The sequence below is a fragment of the Balaenoptera physalus genome (genome assembly GCF_965194825.1).
Source record: "Balaenoptera physalus genome assembly, chromosome: 18".
NCBI lineage: Eukaryota > Metazoa > Chordata > Mammalia > Artiodactyla > Balaenopteridae > Balaenoptera > Balaenoptera physalus.
This window is the reverse complement of record NC_138899.1, coordinates 49,161,610-49,181,238: the sequence shown is the minus strand read 5'-3', so window position 1 is coordinate 49,181,238 and position 19,629 is coordinate 49,161,610. Positions and strand designations below refer to the sequence as shown.

The following is a 19,629-nucleotide window of genomic DNA, read 5'->3' as shown; positions in this document are numbered from 1 at the left end:
TTTTGAATTATGAGTTTCTCTGGGTATATGCCCAGTAGTGGGATTGCTGGATCATATGGTAATTCTATTTTTAGTTTTTTAAGGAACCTCCATACTGTTCTCCATAGTGGCTGTATAAATTTACATTCCCACCAACAGTACAAGAGGGTTCCCTTTTCTCCACACCCTCTCCAGCATTTGTTGTTTGTAGATTTTCTGATGATGCCCATTCTAACTGGTGTGAGGTGATACCTCATTGTAGTTTTGATTTGCATTTCTCTAATAGTTAGTGATATTGAGCAGCTTTTCATGTGCTTCTTGGCCATCTGTATGTCTTCTTTGGAGAAATGTCTATTTAGGTCTTCTGCCCATTTTTGGATTGGGTTGTTTTTTTTTTAATATTGAGCTGCATGAGCTCTTTATATATTTTGGAGATTAATCCTTTGTCCGTTGATTCGTTTGAAAATATTTTCTCCCATTCTGAGGGTTGTCTTTTCATCTTGCTTATGGTTTCCTTTGCTGTGCAAAAGCTTTGAAGTTTCATTAGGTCCCATTTGTTTATTTTTGTTTTTATTTCCATTACTCTAGGAGGTGGATCAAAAAAGATCTTGCTGAGATTTATGTCAAAGAGTGTTCTTCCTATGTTTTCCTCTAAGAGTTTTATAGTGTCTGGTCTTACATTTAGGTCTCGAATCCATTTTGAGTTTATTTTTGTGTATGGTGTTAGGGAGTGTTCTAATTTTATTCTTTTACATGTAGCTGTCCAGTTTTCCCAGCACTACTTATTGAAGAGGCTGTCTTTTCTCCATTGTATATCCTTGTCTCCTTTGTCATAGATTAGTTGACCATAGGTGCGTGGGTGTATCTCTGGGCTTTCTATTTTGTTCCATTGATCTATGTTTCTGTTTTTGTGTCAGTACCATATTGTCTTGATTACTGTAGCTTTATAGTATAGTCTGAAGTCAGGGAGTCTGATTCCTCCAGTTCCGTTTTTTTCCCTCAAGACTGCTTTGGCTATTTGGGGTCTTTTGTGTCTCCATATAAATTTTAAGATTTTTTGTTCTAGTTCCATAAAGAATAACATTGGTAATTTGATAGGGATTGCATTGAATCTGTAGATTGCTTTGGGTAGTATAGTCGTTTTCACAATATTGATTCTTCCAATCCAAGAACATGGTATATCTCTCCATCTGTTGGTATCATCTTTAATTTCTTTCATCAGTGTCTTATAGTTTTCTGCATACATGTCTTTTGTCTCCCTAGGTAGGTTTATTCCTAGGTATTTTATTCTTTTTGTTGCAATGGTAAATGGGAGAGTTTCCTTAATTTGTCTATCAGATTTTTCATCATTAATGTATAGGAATACAAGAGATTTCTGTGCATTAATTTTGTATCCTGCAACTTTACCAAATTCATCGATTAGCTCTAGTAGTTGTCTGGTGGATCTTTAGGATTCTCTATGTATAGAGAACTTACTGGCAGTATTGTGGAATACATAGCCTGAAATTTTTTTCTCCTGAAAACAACTACAAATGCTGGATTAAAAATTGTTAAAGCTCTTTAAATATATTACTAAGCTGGGATAAAAATAAGGAGTTTTCAGAGGTTAAAAGTGGAATTGTAAAAAAAAAAAAAAAAAAAGTGTAATTGTAATAGAACCCTGTGAGATAAGTGAGGACTGAAACAGTTTTCATTCTGAGGGTGTCTGCCAACACCCTCAGACCCAAAGGTTCTCTTTTTGTTGCTTGTACAAGGAGAAGGGGACAAGATAAAGCAAAGGCCTGACTGGGACCACTAAGGCTATACCTTTACTGTACGAGTGAATGAGAACTAAGGCCTGTTGTGTAGAAGGAGAGATCAGGGGAACTTGCCTGTCACTGCCTTGGCACTACATGGACAAGTCCATTTCCACTGAATGGAAAAATCTTACCCTGAGGATTTGCCAGCCTTCCTGGGGTTCTGTACCCAGAATTCTCATTATCTGGTACAGTTAGTCCAAAAAGGTTCCAGCTGGCAGTGGCCCCAGGCAACTGGCAGAAGCAAGTATAGATTCTCTCTGAAGGCATGAAAATTCAACCCAAGCCTCAGAGAACTCTTAGAGATAAGATTCCAAAGAAAATAAGCTCACATTCAAAAATAAAGGAAACAAGGCACCAGAAGCAAGAGCCAGCAGATACAAACTTGCAAAATGTTTAGACATCAGAATTATCGATACAAACTCTAAAATAATGTATTTAATATGTGTTGGTAAATAAAAGAGAATAAAAATGTGAAAGGAAAAACAGGCTACTAGATACAACCAAGCAGACCAGAAAAAGAAGCAAACAGGTTTCTAAAATGAACCATACAATAGTTAATGTTACAAACAGTGGGTGGATTAAACCGAAGATTAACACCAGCTGGAGAGAAATTACTGTCCTGGAAGATAGATTGGAAGAAATTATCCAAAAGCACAGTTAAGAGACATAGAAGATAGACAACATCTTGGACATATCTAATTTTCCAAAAGATGATAGAACAGAAGAGAAACCATACTCAATGAGAAAACGGCCAGAAGTTTTCAGAATTGTGGAGAGACACCAAAGCTCAAATTTAGGAAATTAAATGAATCTTGGGGAGAATAAATAAAAACAAAGCCATACCTATATAGGTCATAGTGAAAATGCAGAACCTCAAAGATAAATATAAAAATATTCAGTGAGAAAAGCAAGATTACCTCTAAAGAACAGTAGTTAGACTGATAACCAATGTCTCAATAGCAAAAATGCAATTTGTGGAATGATACCATCATTGTGCTAAAAGAAAATATGCAAACATAAAATACATCTTTCAACATCTTTCAAATGTTCAAGAATGAGAGTGAAATAAAGAGAACTTCTCAAAAACTGTTTACTACTGATAGATTCTTACTTATGGAAATTCTGAAGGTAGATGCAAAATGATTCCAGAAGAGTTTGAAATAAAGAAGAAATGATACTGATAAATATAGCATAAATGAAAAAAATGTGTAAAACAGTGATAACACTAATTTATGGAGTTAAAAAGAAAGATTGTATGTAGTTTCGAAGGGTCTAGTTGATGTTAAAGTATTTAAGAAGTTGTATTATTTGGAAGAAGAGTTAAACAATGAAATATATATATGTCTCTGCCCGTGGTTCCCGGCACAGACCCTTGTAATTTTCTGGGTAATAAGAGCGCAAGGAGCATCCCTTGTCCTAACATTTAGTCTTTCTTTGACCCTGTCCCTGACACAGGGCTCCTAAGCTCTTGTAAATTCCTAAGTGATAAGAGCACCAGGAGCATCTTTTGTTCTAATGAGGTGACTCCATGTGGGTTCCTGGATGGAGGCTGGTCACCAGAAAGACCACACCATGATGAGAAGCTTGGAATTGGCCGCCTCACCCCGCCTTTCTCCAGAGAGGGGAGAGGGGTTGGAGATGGAGTCAATAATTGCTCATGCCTACATGAGGAAGCCTCCATGAAAATCCCAATAATTGGGGGTTTGGGGAGTCTTCTAGGGTTATGAACTCATCCGTGCTGGGAAGGTGACATACCCCAACTCCACAGGGACAGAAGGTCCTGTGCTCAGGACCCTCCCAGACCTTGCCTTATGTATCTCTTCATTCGGCTGTTTGTATCTTTTATGATAATCTTTAATAAACTGGTAATGGTAAGCATTTCCCTGAGTTCTGTGAGTCGCTCTAGCAAATTAAGCAAACCCAGGGAGGGGGTCATTGGAGCCTCTGATCTCTAGCTGGTTGGTCAGAAGAGCAGGTGATAACCTGGGCTTTGGACTGAGTTCTAAAGTGTGCATGTGTGTGTGTGTGTGTGTGTGTGTTTGGGGGGGTGGTAATTTGTGGGACTGAGCCCTCAACCTGTGGGATATGATGCTATCTCCAGGTAGATAGTATCAGAATCAAATTAAATTGGAGGACACCCAGCTGGTGTCTGAGACTTGCTTGTTGTGGGAAAACCCCACACATTTGGTGACCAGAAGTGTCAGAACTGTTCTGTGTGAGTAGTAAATGAGAGTCACAGGAGAAAAACGCAATAGTGAAAAATTGGGTTTTTCCCTACCTAGGAAGAAAAAAACTGAGGTTTTCAATTACAAAGAATAATTAATTAACTTTTAAAGATAATACTATCAAAATAGGGAAACTACTAAAAGAATAGAATGTAACTTTCAAACATATAGAGGAAAGAAATGAAGTGAGAAAAGTTGGGGGTGGGGTGGAGCAGGACTAAAATGCAATTTTTAGGAATATATACACATACAGAAAACCCACAGAGACATATGAGAGGACAGTGAACACAAAATTCAGAAAGCTTGTGGAGACAGGACACAAAGTGTGGCCGCTAGTCTGGGCTCAGTGGGGTTGCCAGCAGGATGGACTTGGACTACCCCGGGCAGAGCTGGGGAGGAGGGGACCTGAGGACCAGTTTTCAGCAGCACCTTCATCCCAAAATGTTAGTGGTGATGACTTCTAGTGAAATTTCAGGTATTTGTCAGTTTCTTCATATTTGTATTTATAATATTTACATAAAAATTAAGATATGTATGAAACTAAATTTATCTGACTGCAGGACATAACAAAGGGAATTTTCTGTGTTTTGAAAGGGCCAATGTTTGTAATTCCCTAGAAGTCACCCTGAAAATATTTTTTTGGAGTTTCTAATGTTCTAACTGAATTTCCTAAGGTGGGCTGTGCTTTATAAACTATCAAGCCCCATCTATGCTACTGTTATCACTACCTTTCCTGCATGGGTTAGTATTTAGCAATCATTCTTCTCTCAAGAGATCATTTTAATAAAACCACATTCATGCTGCGACACGAATGTGTCATCTAACCACATCTTAAAACTATGTCATCTTACAACAGAGGACCCCCATATTGTGGGCCTTCTGTAATTATTAATACATGTAAATAATATTTTTTCGATCATTTTACCTGTTCTAACTACTATCCTGTTGTTTATTTTCTCCTCATTGCCAAAATGCCTCTACCCTCCATCCTTTTCAGCCCTCCCTCCCAACACTCACACATGCCCACACACACACACACACACACATGTGCACACTTCCCAGTTCTTTCATTTTCATCGATGGCACCATCATCATTTCAATTTCTTGGGCCAGGAGTCATGATTCTTCCCCTTCCTTTATACATATAACTAGCTGTTCAATATTAAATACAAATAAATTTCTCCAATAAATAATATCCCTAAAGGCAGAAGGGAAGATCAGGGAAGCGGCTGTGGTGGAGACCATCCGTTTTCCCACACTTCTCCCCTCCTTTGGGTGCACAGTTGCAGTACAACTTTCCCTGTAGTGAGGTGATTCGTTTTTCGTCACTGGGACGTGAACACAAATGGTGTCTGCTACTCCCAGGCCTGGCCAGGAAAACCTCCGGTGTCCCCTCCTTCATGGTCTTTTTCTCCTTAAGCTGCCTGCCCCCACCTCTCCCCACCTCCTCACCCGCAGCAACCCCAAAGCCAGATGCTGAAGTGGCAAAGCCACCGCCAGCCTGGGCTCTGAAAGACTTGTGGGGTATCCTGCCCCACCTGCAGGCCAACCCTTAACCTCTCGGGGTTGTGAGGGGGGTAGGAAGTGAACTGCCAGCGTCTTGAGCCCTGAGTCTTCGAGTCTCTTTGTTCGCACTGTCTTGCCTACCCTAACTCAACTAGTGGCAAATTCTCAAGAGTTGCTCCTAATAGCCTGAGAATGAAGCTTTGTTCTCTAATGATTTTCTCTAAAGTTCTTTTCAGACGAATCCTTAAACACTGTGTGGTGTTTCACCCATGAATGTCAGATTTACCTCATTAGTTAATTTGATCTCCTGGGTGCGGAACTGTTCGCCTTTTCACTCAGTGTGCTACAGAGGCACACTCTGTGGGGTACATCTCAGATGCCGAAAGTTAAGCAGAGCGGTATTTTCCACTAGAACCATTTGGTTTGTTACAATTACAGATGGAAATGTGATCTGGAAGCTGAAGCTGCAATTCTGAAAGTGCAAAAATAGCAGCAACAAGTCATATATTTAGAGGAAACAAAAGGTTTAAAACTACAATTATAACAGAAACTAAATGACATGGGCTGTTCTGGAATAGGCTGCAGGAATTTCAGAAGAGTCGTCTCCTGTTTTGATGGCTCTTCTTGAGCCTGTCTCAGGTGTTATCCAAGTATAGCTGAGCCATTTATACACACCCCACAAATTTGACACCAGATGCCTTGAGAAATCATATGGATATTTCTTAAAGGTCTTTAGGAAGGAGCGCTGCAGGGCTTCAAACATGGTACACACAGAAAAATGCCTTCTGATGCCTCTTCACCCTCCATCTCCACCAAATGCCTACAGTGGCTGCAAAAGCACCTCTCACTGTGGAAATCTCTACATTTTCCTCCTCTATCCTCTCCTGCCTTTTGCTCATCCCTCTCTGTTCTTTTCAGTGTAAATCCTGCTACCCTATTCTACAGATTCCCCAAATATCCACCCCTCACTCAGCTCCCTGATCTCCGTGGAAATATCCAAGCAAAGGGATGCTGGTTGGTAGGAAAGAGGGTGTGAATTCTTCCACATTAATTTTTTTGTCCCTATCATACTGATATGTGAGCTTTGTGGGATTGTATTGATCAGATGATTCTTTTCTATGCTCTTTCCACTTTTTAGGAAGAAGCTCTTAGTTCTCCAACAGACCCACAGCCCTTAACTAAATGAATTGGGAAGGTTTTAGGGAAGTGCAAGGCCCAGAATTTGGGGGTGAGGCTTTGATCTCTACCAATGTCAGTTGTAATTCTTAGTTACCAGTTTGGGAGGCTAATGCTCTAGGCCACTGACAGAAGGGGCTGGGAATTGTTCAGTTTATTTCCATTTTCCCCAGGACTCTCATTCTATGGAGGTCCTAAAAGCAAGGTCATGTAAGGCTCATTTGTCCATCTTTATATGATCTTTAAGGACAGGTACCTCTTCAGGTTGTTTGCCTGAAGACTTAGAGAAATAAAGGAACAGGGTATTTCCTTGTCTGCAGACAAAAAGCAAACCGGTGGTGGGAGCGCCTGTCTTAGCCCTCTGATGGCTGTGGTTCCGTCCAAATTCTTGCTCTGCAATAGGGAATGATGGGGATTAACTAGCACTACCATTTCTAGCTCTCAGTGACCCTGAGGTCTGTGTCAAGCTGATTTCCATGAGCCAGTGAGAGGAGGAGATTAGGAGATATCTGCCTTTTCTGTTTGGTCCCAGTCTAATGCTAGCAGTGTTCTTAGCTAGGAATGCCCACAGGACTTGTAGTGATCCCCAGGGAACACTCCCCGCTGTCACCAGGGCCAATGTGGTGGCTGGACCAGCCCCTGTGGTTCTTACAACTGCAGGATGCCCTCTAGTAACAAATCGTCAGGGAACTTGAGGAATAAGATTTATTACTCACAAGTCCTGGTGGGTACGTGGCACAGGGAAGGAATGTGGACCTGGGGCCTGCCTTCATTAGGGTCCAAAGGTGGGGTGTCTAGGGTGTCAGGGGTTCACTCTATTGGCAAATTTAAAACATAAGAGCACAGGAAGAGAGAAACAGGGTCCCCTAAGTGGTCAGTTATCTAGTTACGCAGGGCTTTCTCAAAGGAGAACTTCATGGGTGGGGCGGCCTGATTCCTTACATACTTGTGTAGCTGGCAATATGTTAATTTGCTGTGGATGGCTGTGAAATGGATGCTCAGCAATCAAAAGCTTACTGTCAGGCACTTACAATACACTGACCACATTGAAGACCTAGGAGTTGAGAATCCTAGTGTCAGACAATTCGCTTCATTTCACTTATTGGGGAAGAGGGCCACGAACTAGAATTTGGGGTTCTAGGGAGCTCATGTTTCTGTTGCCCTTTTCATTTGTCTTCGAGCCCTCACTGGCTGGCAGCCCGTCTGGCAACTCATTCCCGGAGCCTCTGCCTCGCATTCTGAGTGCGGGGTCCCGGCCTCGCTGACAACTTCATGTTTCCTACAATCATTTCCTTTGTGACCTTTACAGCTGTCAAATGAGCTTATGGTCTTTTTTCCCTCTAGTGCTTTACCCTGAAGTGAAATAAAGCTACACATTAATCAGCTTGGGTTCCCAGACACTTTGCTCTGAGCGTCCTCTGTAGTTCTCTGCCGTCTAATAGAACATGCGTGTAAGAGCAAGGCTGGCCTGCCCTTTCAGAACACACTGTGCTCTCCAAGGCCGCGCGACAGAAGCTTGTTTAGATAAAAGCGTCAGGCCTGTTTTGGTAGCTTCTGTTTGGTTTATTTGACTTTGGTGAGATCATATTAAAGTTTCATGCTTTCTGGGTGTGTAAAATTGATGAAGCATAAATTAGTTGGCTGATCTGTGCATTGCTGTTCTATTGTTCGAAAATGACTGTCTTTGGGAAGCTCCCTAGTGGATACAGCCTTGCCTGCATGGATCTTAGATAAGACACCACTGTTAGCATTTGTCAGAAAAGTATGCATCTATGGAGAAAAAAAAAATTTTTTTTTTCAGTTCTCTGAAAAATCAGACAAGATAAAAAAAAAAAAATCAGACAAGATGCTTATTTCTACATATTCTTATTTTTCTCCCCATCATTTCTAAAGAATGTATGTCCCACAGTGATGTGGGTGATCTAATGGCATGTACCAGTAGTGTTAAAAATTAGAGTGACAGGGCTTCCCTGTCACTTCCCTGGCTCGTGGTTAAGAATCTGCCTGCCAATGCAAGGGACACGGGTTCGAGCCCTGGTCCGGGAAGATCCCACATGCCGCGGAGCAACTAAGCCCAGGCGCCACAACTACCGCGCCCGCGCTCTAGAGCCGGCGCGCCACAACTACTGAAGCCTGTGTGCCTAGAGCCTGTGCTCTGCAACAAGAGAAGCCACCGCAATGAGAAGCCTGCACACTGCAATGAAGAGTAGCTCCCGCTCGCCACAACTAGAGAAAGCCCGCGTGTGGCAACAAAGACCCAACACAGCCAAAAATAATAAATAAATAAAATAAATAAATTTTAAAAAAAAATTAGAGTGACAGACAATCTCAAACGCTATGGTTATTTTCTAAAATAAACACATGAAAGCATATACTGAAAATGTATCAGGTAGGAAGGTTATATGCTTGCCTTAAATACCAAGATAATTTAGTACAGACTAATTTTTTGCCATAATTAATACAGTAACAGATGTTCACCTTGGAATACCTCAAATATAAATCTTGATGCATGTAAAATTAATAAAAATTTGAAGCCTCCTAATTTAGTTAGATTTTGCTTTTATGAAGATGAAACAAAATTTAGGATGTTTGATGGCATGAGTAATTGTTACTTATTTTCCTTTTGTAGGTGGCTTAACAAAATTTATACAACCTCCTGTCAAATTAAAAAAAAAATTCTAATGGTTCAAGAAAAATGTATGTCTGTGTGTTGTTATAGACAAAGTAGGATGCTGGCTTGGTTAGCTGCCGCTCAACCTCAGACTTATTTTGTGCCCCCAAATGAAAATTTCATGCTGTTTCCATCTTCAGGGCCTCTGTCTATATTGTTTCCTCTACCTGGAGTTCTCTCTGCCTGCCTAGTTTACCATTCTCTCCACGTGAATTAAGTCACTACCCAGGAGATCTTCCCTGACCCCCCATCAACACAGTTAGCCTCCCATTGTCCTAAAGCCTGTTTCCTAGACCAAGCACACTTACTCTGTCTTCCTTGGTGACTTATACACCCCTCAACAGCAGAGGCTCTGTTTCTTGAGCCTTATATCCCCAGTTTTTAGCAGAGTCCCTGGCATTATTGAATGAGTGGGTTTATGGTAAGGACTGATATCTGAACAGCTTATGATTGGCTCTTGCATCTAATTGATATTTTATATGCATAGCTGGACTTTAGCAAAATGGTCAGAGTTGTCCAAGAATAAACCAAGATCATTCTCTAACAGATCCTTCAGTCTTCTTTCATTAAATGAATTGTTCATTAATTATTTGCAACACAATTGAAGTAAATTTTATTAAGCTTTATGGTATCATGCAGGACACTGAAGATACGGTAATTAACAAAACATAGAGCTTGTTTTCTGTAAGCAAGTCAGATACTGGAGACGTATGCCGCTAGATTTGTGTGTAAGGATAATGTCAGCAACTTTTAACTTTAAAGGATTAAATTTGGGAACAAAAAGAATGGACAGATGGAAACTTTATACTGGAATGTTTTAGTAATAACAGGCAAGTTTGCTTTTCATTTAAGTTGTCTTTTAAAAATTCAATTATTTATTTGTTAGTATTGCTGACTATAGAATGGAAAAAGCATACTTATGGGAGGCCAATACCCAGTTCAGTTCATGTACAATAAATCTCTTACCTTCAGTATGATTGGAACATAAATTGCTGCTCATCCAAATTCAGAATTCAGAAATCTCTCAAAAAATGTTAATCCAAAATGCACAGCTTACTACTAATCAAAGGTATGAGAAATACCTTGATGAGTGGACTGAAAACTTTAAAAACTTTACACATTTTGAATTTATTTTTTAAAAAACCCCAAGCTCAAATGTACTCAATTTTCTAGATATTATTAAAAGGCCTATTTTAAACAAAGTGATTGTTTTGGCAAAAAATAAGTCTTATCAAAGTTACAACTTGTGTATTGTACTTCCATTTCCCCCTAAATTCAGAAAGAAAAAAAGGAAGGCAAGGGAAAAACAAAAATGATGTACATTGTTATTTTGCTGAGAGGCTAACGGTTTGGGAAGAACTCATCTTTTGTACATACCATACTAAAAGAAATCTCACGAGTCTTCAAAACACGGAGGGCTTGACAAGCTGTTCATCTGTGCAGGAAAAGCATTCCTAGTGGCAGCAGTGTCTGCAAAGTCAAACAACCTCAGAGGACCCAACATTTCTGTCTTTGACCAACAATGGCAGCAAATGTTCATGTTTAAACTTAGTCACCTTATGTGTGATTATTTGACAATACTGTACTCAAAGAGAAGCATTGATGACAGGAATTCAAATGAGAAAATATTTTATAAAATTATCTATTTTCATCTTTGATATATAGGTATAGGAGATTCTGGGAAATCATAGCATTTTGAAACAAAATAATGAAGCTGAGTGGTGAGTCATCTCTAAGGGCAACTACAAAACTGTCTGCAAAACATGGAGCAGGCAGGGTGTTTGAGTCTTACATCTCCACTGTTTTTCTAGAAGGCATTTTAGAATCGCAAAAGGAGACAGTATAGCTTAAGATCACAGGGTCTGGAGTTTTGGAATGCTTAGATTTTAATTCTGAGTTCAATCCTTACTGGCTGATGACCATGGATAAATTATTTAACTTCTCTACTCATTCACTGGTAAAATGGGCTCCAAAAGCAACTCTGTTTCATGAGGCTGTTACACACATAAAGTGAGATAAGACACATAACATGCTTGGAACAGTGCTTACCCCACATTAATGTTTTCCACATGCTGGGAATGAGCTGCTCTATTGCTCAGACCAAGGCAGCACACCAGCCCAGATCCTTAGCAGCTATGCTTTCCCACTAGGCTTTTTGCCTTTCCAGACCCCTTCTTTCTAGGATAGGGCTGATTTATTTCAGTTGCAAGACCTGGTGCAGGTACATGAATAAACCAGGACAGTTATTATGACCCTCAGATAAGCAAGCAGAGTGTGTGATGGCTCGAAGGCGATAAGCCCAAGGCTAGGGTGCCCACTTATGATTTCATAAAGTCACAGGACACAGATTCTGAGAGTGATAAAATCCTCCAGGACTCATATATGCTAACCTTCTACCTGAGTAATAGATTCCTTCATTACCTCCCAATCAAACCTCTCTACTGGCCTTTGCTTGCTGAAGTAACTTGGTGAAGGAGGCTGTGTGATAAGGGTGAGGGGTACAAAGAGCAAGGAGACAGGGGCTCCAATGGGGGAGCAAGTCCGTTCATCCCTCAGATGAAGAACAAGGGGTTTGAATTAGATGACCTCCAATGCCCCTCACAAGGACTTGTTTGAATTCTAAGTCTCGATGACTTCATAACCTTGAAGGATAGCCTCTCACTGGGCAGCTCTATGGTTAAAATACTTTTCCATATAGGCTGTTGGCCCCTGCTCTATCCTCTGGAGACACACAGGGTACATTCCTTATCTTTTCCATACTAATCTTTGGAGGATTTGACGGCAGCTATCCTGTCCTCTGAGTCCTCCCGTGCTCTGAACACAGACACACTGTGCATCAGTATTGCTTCAGCCCGCACCATGGAGACCTCCCTTCTAGCACCGCTCAGCAAACCTCCTCTGATCTCGGTGGCCTATTCTGCCCTCCTCTTAAGTCCCCACATGTGTGCGTGGCCTCTGTTCCCACCCACACCCTCCAGTCAGTGCACCATCCCAAACCCAAATCAACAAAGATGTCAACCCAGGGTCTGTATAGTGTTGGCTGACAACACTTTATAGTTCAGGCAAGGCATGGTGTCTTGTTTCTGAGCTTTAGGGAAGGTCAAAATGCCCAGACAATTCCAATGGGTATGTGGGCCATAATTCTGGGAATGAATCTGGTTGCCATTCTGTAGGATATCCAAAGCTGTAAAAGGGCTGGGTTGTTCCTAAGAAATGGGCCACTAGACCCCTCCCTCACGTGTTGTCCTGCCAGAGGACTGTGCCCACCAGCTTCTCCTCAAAATGGCACGGGGTGGGTTATGTGTTTGCTGTGGAGGATAACTATTGCTTATTTGCTTGGATGCCTTTCTATTTCTTCCTGCCTCTAACTATCCCTCTGCTTTTCTACTCAGAGCTCTGTGAAGTGTTTTCAAGATCCTATCTTGTCTCAACTCTGCAGGAGGATGGAGGAAAGGGACTCTTGTCTATGCTTTGACCTCAGCATTAAAGGGGAATTGGCTCCCCTTGAAGACAAGATGGTGGCGACAATGCTATTCAGACTGAAACAAGGGGAAGTTGGGACGCAGCGTTCCATTCAATGTGTGGGTGTAGATTCCCTCACTTTGTCGCTTCTCAGTTCTCCATCAGTAGACCTTCAACCCTTACAGGTCAGATGTAAAATGCATATGCCCTCAACGAAGGGTAACAGTGCTGTTACCATACACTTAAAGAACTCAAAGGAGGTTCAAGTATAGAGGAGGAGAAGCCATAAGGATGGCAGAAGCTCAGCTTCTCAGGAACACTGGGGTTTATCAAAATCAAACTTGCCTTCCTCATGCTCTACCTGGGGCATGCCCAGAGAACGGTCATCCTGACCGAGGTCACCCTCCTGAACAGGCATCTGGTCTCCACAGGCATGGCTGCCATCCCCATGAGCCACTAATATCTTTATGCTTAACAGTGTCCTTGAAGTGTGCCTGTTCTTACGTAAGTGTGTTCTCCTCCGGCTCATCAGACAGAAGCTGTTAAGCTTCTCTGGAGAGTATGAGGAAAGCTATTACAACATATCAAAAAACTCCCGAAGTGGAATCATGAGAAAGTGCCTGAGAGACAACTCTTCCAAGTGACTGTCAGGATAAAGGAACTAATTGTTGAAAAAGTGGGTGGTACATTGGTGAACTCAGTGAATACATAATGTTTCCTATAACATCATGAGACCCCAGAAGTTACTAAGCCATGAAGCTGGACACTTCTCGGTGAGGTCCTTTAATCTCTAAGAGACTTTCAGTATTCATTTCATAATGTGAGACATACATTTAGTCTAATGGGGGCAGTAAATGTTCTGCAGAAAACATATGGAGTGAGTTCCAGGACATTTTAACTGACTTTCTTATAAAGTTAAAAAAAAAAAATCAGATTTGTTTTCTTCGGGTCAGCACTCCTTTATTTGGGGGAGAGGCTGTGGAAGGAGGGGAGGGTAACGGATACAAGCTATAATTCAGGAGGGTGATACAAGGAAGGTCAGGCAGGACAGAATGATGTGTGAGATCACGTTAGAAATATCACCAGATTCCTTGGGGAGTTATAAAAGTGCCTTAATTCTTGTCCTTGCCAAACATCCTATAATAGTACGACAAGATTTTATTTATTATCCCAGTCAAATTGGACTCTGACGCTCTGGGTAGGCCACAGGTGTGGGATGTCAGTCACGGCTCTCACCATCAGCAGAATGGCCCTTGTTAGGTCATTAAGGAAAGGAAAGGAGTCAAGATGAGACCCTCCAAAGAAATGCCGTTTTTTTCAGGCTGGAGAGGCACTTGTTTGCTTCTTTTATTAGGCAACTGCTTGGTTTTGCATTGAAAGGGCCAAGTATCTGTGCCTGATAGAAGGGAAGGGAAGAAATACCTCATTTTAAAATCAACCTTCCCTCAGAGGTCGGATACTTTAATAATGATGTCTAAATTTTGCTGCCAGATTGTGGTATATTTTAACAGAGAATGCTTTACACATATTGAACTTTAAAATTATGACAAAGCATGTAAATAAAAATATCCATATTATTAATATATCTGTATCAACTATAATTTGCCTTTATACATGTTATTAAATATATTAAATTAAATATGCATGTTATTAAATATTTATGGTTAATATACCATAAATATTTGTTTTTTTATGCAAAGATAGACCTGTTCCACCAGGATCAGCCATGCCTGTGAAAACAGATACTTTGGGGAAAAATTAACTGGAATATACCCATCTGAGGACTTGGTCTCCCTCTCAAGAAATAATTCATCAGAATGCTTGATTCAATCTGTTTAATTATTTTATTCTGGCATCTTAATGTTTGACCATCAATTACACCCAGATTATACATAAAATATTCAGATTAGATTGTCATTGGAGATTCATATTTAAAATAAATTTTTAATAACACATAGTTAGAAAACAAGGAAAAAGGAGAAATTTTTATAAATAGGTTTTTAATCCAAACATGACATGGAATAAAAATGCCAAGAAAAAATATAAAGTCTCAAACTTTAGATACAATTAAAAAAAAAAAAAAACTAAGGTAAATAATAGACTTACTAAAATATGTTAAAAGGCTGTTGTAAAAGAAAATGAATAGGCAATCCTGAAGTGATAATCCAAAAATTCAGCTTCTAATTTCATCATCAGAATCCCTTTAAAAAACATATTTCAAATAGCTTTAAAAATGTATAACAGGGCTTCCCTGGTGGCGCAGTGGTTGAGAATCTGCCTGCCAATGAAGGGGACATGGGTTCGAGCCCTGGTCTGGGAAGATCCCACGTGCCGCGGAGCAACTAGGCCCGTGAGCCACAATTATTGAGCTTGCGCGTCTGGAGTCTGTGCTCCGCAACAAGAGAGGCTGCGATGGTGAGAGGCCCGCGCACCGCGATGAAGAGTGGCCCCCACTTGCCGCAACTAGAGAAAGCCCTCGCACAGAAACGAAGACCCAACATAGCCATAAATAAATAAATTTTAAAAAAAATGTATAACAACATAGATCTGCCAGCACCTGGAGCATGTTAGTGATATTCATTGGAAGGAGGCAATTTCTGGAATTTTCAAAACATTTTTTATCCAATGGTTGGAGTTTCAAAATGGATAGTAGAGGGGAAAAAATCTACCATTTTAAGGTTTCCTGAAATAAATTGATTCCTTTTAAGTTCTTGTCTCTTGGAGATGCTGAAGGGAGAGTATGGTTGCAGACAAATGTGACACTCAACTCTAACTAGGTGAGTAGGAGACGAAGAGACTACCACAGCCAAACCCTAATTAGGGGCACAGCTAACTTTCATTCTACCTCAAACCCCACCCCCACCCTAGCTGTAACCTCTTCCTTCATACCTATTTTAAAAGGCAATGGTCTATTTAGGAATCATGAATTTTTATGGTTTAAGGTTCCATTATTTTCATTTTATAGGGAGATTTGGATTCAATTCTGAAATGCCATCCAGTCTCTGTGGTTCTTTGGCAGCTCCACGTGTTTTGCTAAACAGTAGCTCTTGAGCAAAATGGTTGAACAGTTTGGCTCTAGGACGTATTTTAAGAACAGTCATGCCTGGCAAGGGCATGTAACAGCTACCATTCAACAATTCACCAGACAAAAATGAGGACCGGGTCACTGCCAGCTACAATTCCTGGATCTCAAAATTTTTAATAATTAATATGAAGAAAAAGACAATGAATACCACTTTTTAAAATTTTCATTCATACTAGCAATTTATATTAGGACTTACAACTTTCCAAAAGTTACATTCTGTACAAAAGGTTGTCACAAAACTAATCACCAAATATGCTCCCAGCCCACCCGTTTTATCTATAAATGAAAGTTTAATTAATAAGATGAAATGTAGCACAGATATGTACATTATAGATTTAGTTTCTAACTAGTAAACTCAGATCTACATTGGATTATGATACTTTAAAATGAGAACGAATCACCCAGGAAATAATCATTTGCGGCTAAACTAACATTTTGAAGTCATTAATAACTCCTGTTTTTGAATAATGGTTTTAGTTGTATGGTAACAACTAAAAGAGTTTTGGAGTTACTTGGTATAAATAATTGCATTTTCTAGATTTAGCAGAATTTTTTTCATATAAATTACTGAAACGTTTACTTCCTCATATAAACACTAGGTGTTTGGCCCATTTTGTTTAAATATTTGAGTATGTTAAGAAAAGGACATACATGCATATATGATTAGATTGCCCCCTTATTTTTAAATTACTTTAAATATTTGATTGGGAAACTTGTTAGCAACAAGTTTTTGCTTTTGGACCACTCAGTGATCACTTAGCTGTCTGTGTTCTTGCCAAATTCTCTCCCCTGACGTGAGAGAAAGGGGAAGGGAATCTATTAGGGGCTTGTCACTAGCCTGGATGGAGCTTCCTCACCAAGGCACCGACCAGTGTGCCTTTTATCCACTAATTCAAATGAACAAAATCTGTTTGCTCAGAATCACACACTTGTACCTCAATGTCTGCCTTCAAATTAAAGGTCATCTCTACAGTTTCCATCTGTAGTTGACTAAAGGAATATTAGGAATTTTAAAACCCTAATTATAACCCCCGTCTATTGTTGAAAGAAATATCTGCAACAGAAACCAATGTTTCTTGGTTGGCTCTTACCTCTGTCAACTCTTTGTTTTGTGCTTTCCTCCTCATAGCTATAGCCCTCCTATTCAGGCCTGTTCAGAACAGGCTCCCTCAGAGAGGGCGAGGCAGTACAGGTGTGTACAGTTCCTGGCTCCTGGCCCTCGCCTGAAGGCTGTCCTTCAGCCTCTGCAGACAGATGCTCTGGGGGCTGATTGCTCAGCTTCGGGACTTCCCTGCCTTCCTCCGCCCCTGGGAGGTTGTGTCATCTTCACTTCCCTTTACTGGTCAGGCTGCTTCTCCCCTGTGTCTGCTCCCCAGCCCTAAGTTGACAGAGTATTTACCTGCCATCTGGTGTGTCCAAACTACTGGGTTGAATTTCAGTTTTATTTCTGAAAATCCCAAGTCTTTGCAAAATTATGATAAGAACAGTCAGAATTCCTTCATTTAACTTCTTTCCTTGTGCTTAGGGCTTCCACCTGCTTAAATGTATAAATGTCCTTCACCTTTCCTCATTTTTAAGATTTGCTCTCAGGAAAACAGGAATTGCAACTGGAGGGCAAAATGCACATTTCAGCAATACAGACGAGAACAATTTATTCCCACCTTGGCTGTGGATAACACTCTGTTCCCCAATGTCTATAACCAGGGCCTGGCTCATAGTTCTAATTAATTAACTTTATTAACTTGGAGCTGAAAGGAGGTGACAACTTAAACAAGGAAATAAAAGGCAGTGGACCTCGCAGACTAGTTCCATGTTACTGCTTTTTAACTGGAGGTAAAAGAACAGCCACTTGCTTATTGTATGTCATAAAGCAGAAGAGATGCTTAGATAGACTGCAGAGCACAGTCTGTTTCCAGCTAATCCATGGAATATGGTAACTACAAAAAAAAAAGAAGCAATTTTTTTCATTTAGTGCAAGTAACAAGTTTATTTTCTTTGATATAGAATTAACAGAGTTAATTTCATGCCCCCAATGAGGTAAAATTGCAACATTTGCATAGGAAATCTTTCCTTGAAACACTTCAGATCTTTGTTAAAGTTATTGATTGTCAGATCAGAGAATCTGCAATTTCAAATTTGTTCACAGAAATTAAAAAATTCCTTACTTGGGAAGTTTCAAAATGGCAATTCGGTCCTAGAGTCATAATTACCGGGCGGGGGTGGGGTGGCACGGGGGTAATGCTCTCCTGGCTAAGAGTTTCGGCAGCACTGTAATACTGTGTACATCCACTTTATACAAAGGCATGTGCATTTTGCAAAGGGAGAGCATATATTCCTATTTATCATTCTTGGAACTGTGTTCAATTGCTGTATAGTCTCCTACAGGGTCTAATTAACATGAATTCAACAATGATGATAATGAGCTTACCAATCATTTCATCATAGCTGTTATATTCAGTTTTATGTTTTCCGTGCTATGCTGATAGCATACAGATCCCAATTAAAGAGAAACCTGGGCCTATATAAATAACATAAACAAAATATACATGGGTATGTAGCAAGACTTGAGGTTGATGATTTGATGTTCATTAATGTTGGAAAATACTAAAGTAAAAATTACAGTGACTTGGGAAGATGGTATTTTCTTAAGGACACACTGCTGAACACATGGTCACCTACCTGCTCTCTAAAGCATTATATAAAAATTCAACCACCAAATACAGAACACATGAACACCAGAAGACAAAAAAAGCATTAAAGCCTATTACAATCTTGAGTAAGCCAAGACCTCAAGTACATAGGAAAAGCACTGCAATCATGTATTGAGTTTTATTTTTCTAATATATATCATAATTTAAAACCATATAAAGTCACTTATATAAGAAGCAATTTTTTCAAGTGGTATAGCTTAGAGCATGGCTTTATATTTGGCTTAATCATTTTTACCACTTTAATTTATAAAGCTCGTAATCTTGCCAGCAGGGCTTCAACTTCGGGAATGGATTCGTTTTTAGAAACCGAGCCAAGAAGTTCCATTTCCTTTTTTCTGTTGCTTTCTACATTACAGGCTTCCTTCTTCTCAGCTGCCTTGATCCTCTCGGTAGACGTGTGAGTGTCTAGATTATAATTAAGCTCCTTGGTGACTGCAGTCCTTGTTGAGCTGCAATTGATATTGTAGTGTGAATGTGACCCTTCTGTCAACTGCAACTTCTGATTTTCTACAGTAAGGAAGAAAGAAACGTAAAACTTATCACTGTGATAAGCAAGCACTGTGCACATTACGAAACATTAAAGTAATTATTCTCAACAAACAAGTCCTCTTAGACAGACTAAACTAAAAAATATTCAAAAGAATAAGGTAGATTTAAAATAAACACGCAGAGGTTAAGAATAAGCTAAAAAATATAAATAGACAACTATTTCATTAGCATTAATACTTATTTCCTACTTCTTCTGTGCCTGAAATGCCCATCACTCAGTTATTAGCAAGGCTTGGTTCTGCATTTCATTTAGGTCTCTGCTCAAATGCTATCGAGAGAGGCCGTCTCTGACCATCCATCTAAAATAGCACTCACCTTTTCATCGCTCTATATTCTTACACTCATCTTTCCCTTCACAGAACTTATAACCACCGGACACATCATATACTTGTTTACTTGTCTGTTGTCTATCTCTTCACTAGAATGTAAGCTCTGAGATAGCAAGGACATTGTTCTAAATACTGCT

General features: G+C 40.0%; 1 protein-coding gene and 2 long non-coding RNA genes across 6 annotated transcripts in view; 2 read left to right on the top strand and 1 right to left on the bottom strand.

Annotated features, from left to right (window-relative positions):
• The window catches only part of LOC309647946, a 908,978-nt gene that overhangs the window by 678,365 nt on the left and 210,984 nt on the right, over nucleotides 1–19,629 (top strand). The window lies entirely within an intron of this gene.
• The window catches only part of LOC309647958, a 401,872-nt gene that overhangs the window by 332,501 nt on the left and 49,742 nt on the right, over nucleotides 1–19,629 (top strand). The window lies entirely within an intron of this gene.
• Nucleotides 18,107–19,629, bottom strand: part of DIAPH3 (diaphanous related formin 3) — a 569,365-nt gene continuing 567,842 nt past the window's right edge. For 2 of the 4 annotated variants that reach the window (XM_082435807.1, XM_082435808.1), the window contains one exon: nucleotides 18,107–19,121. In XM_082435807.1, coding sequence (XP_082291933.1) covers nucleotides 18,859–19,121 — 263 coding nt within the window. In that variant the 3' untranslated portion in view covers nucleotides 18,107–18,858. The remainder of the gene's footprint in view (nucleotides 19,122–19,629) is intronic. The other 2 variants (XM_082435809.1, XM_082435810.1) reach the window with 2 other exon arrangements.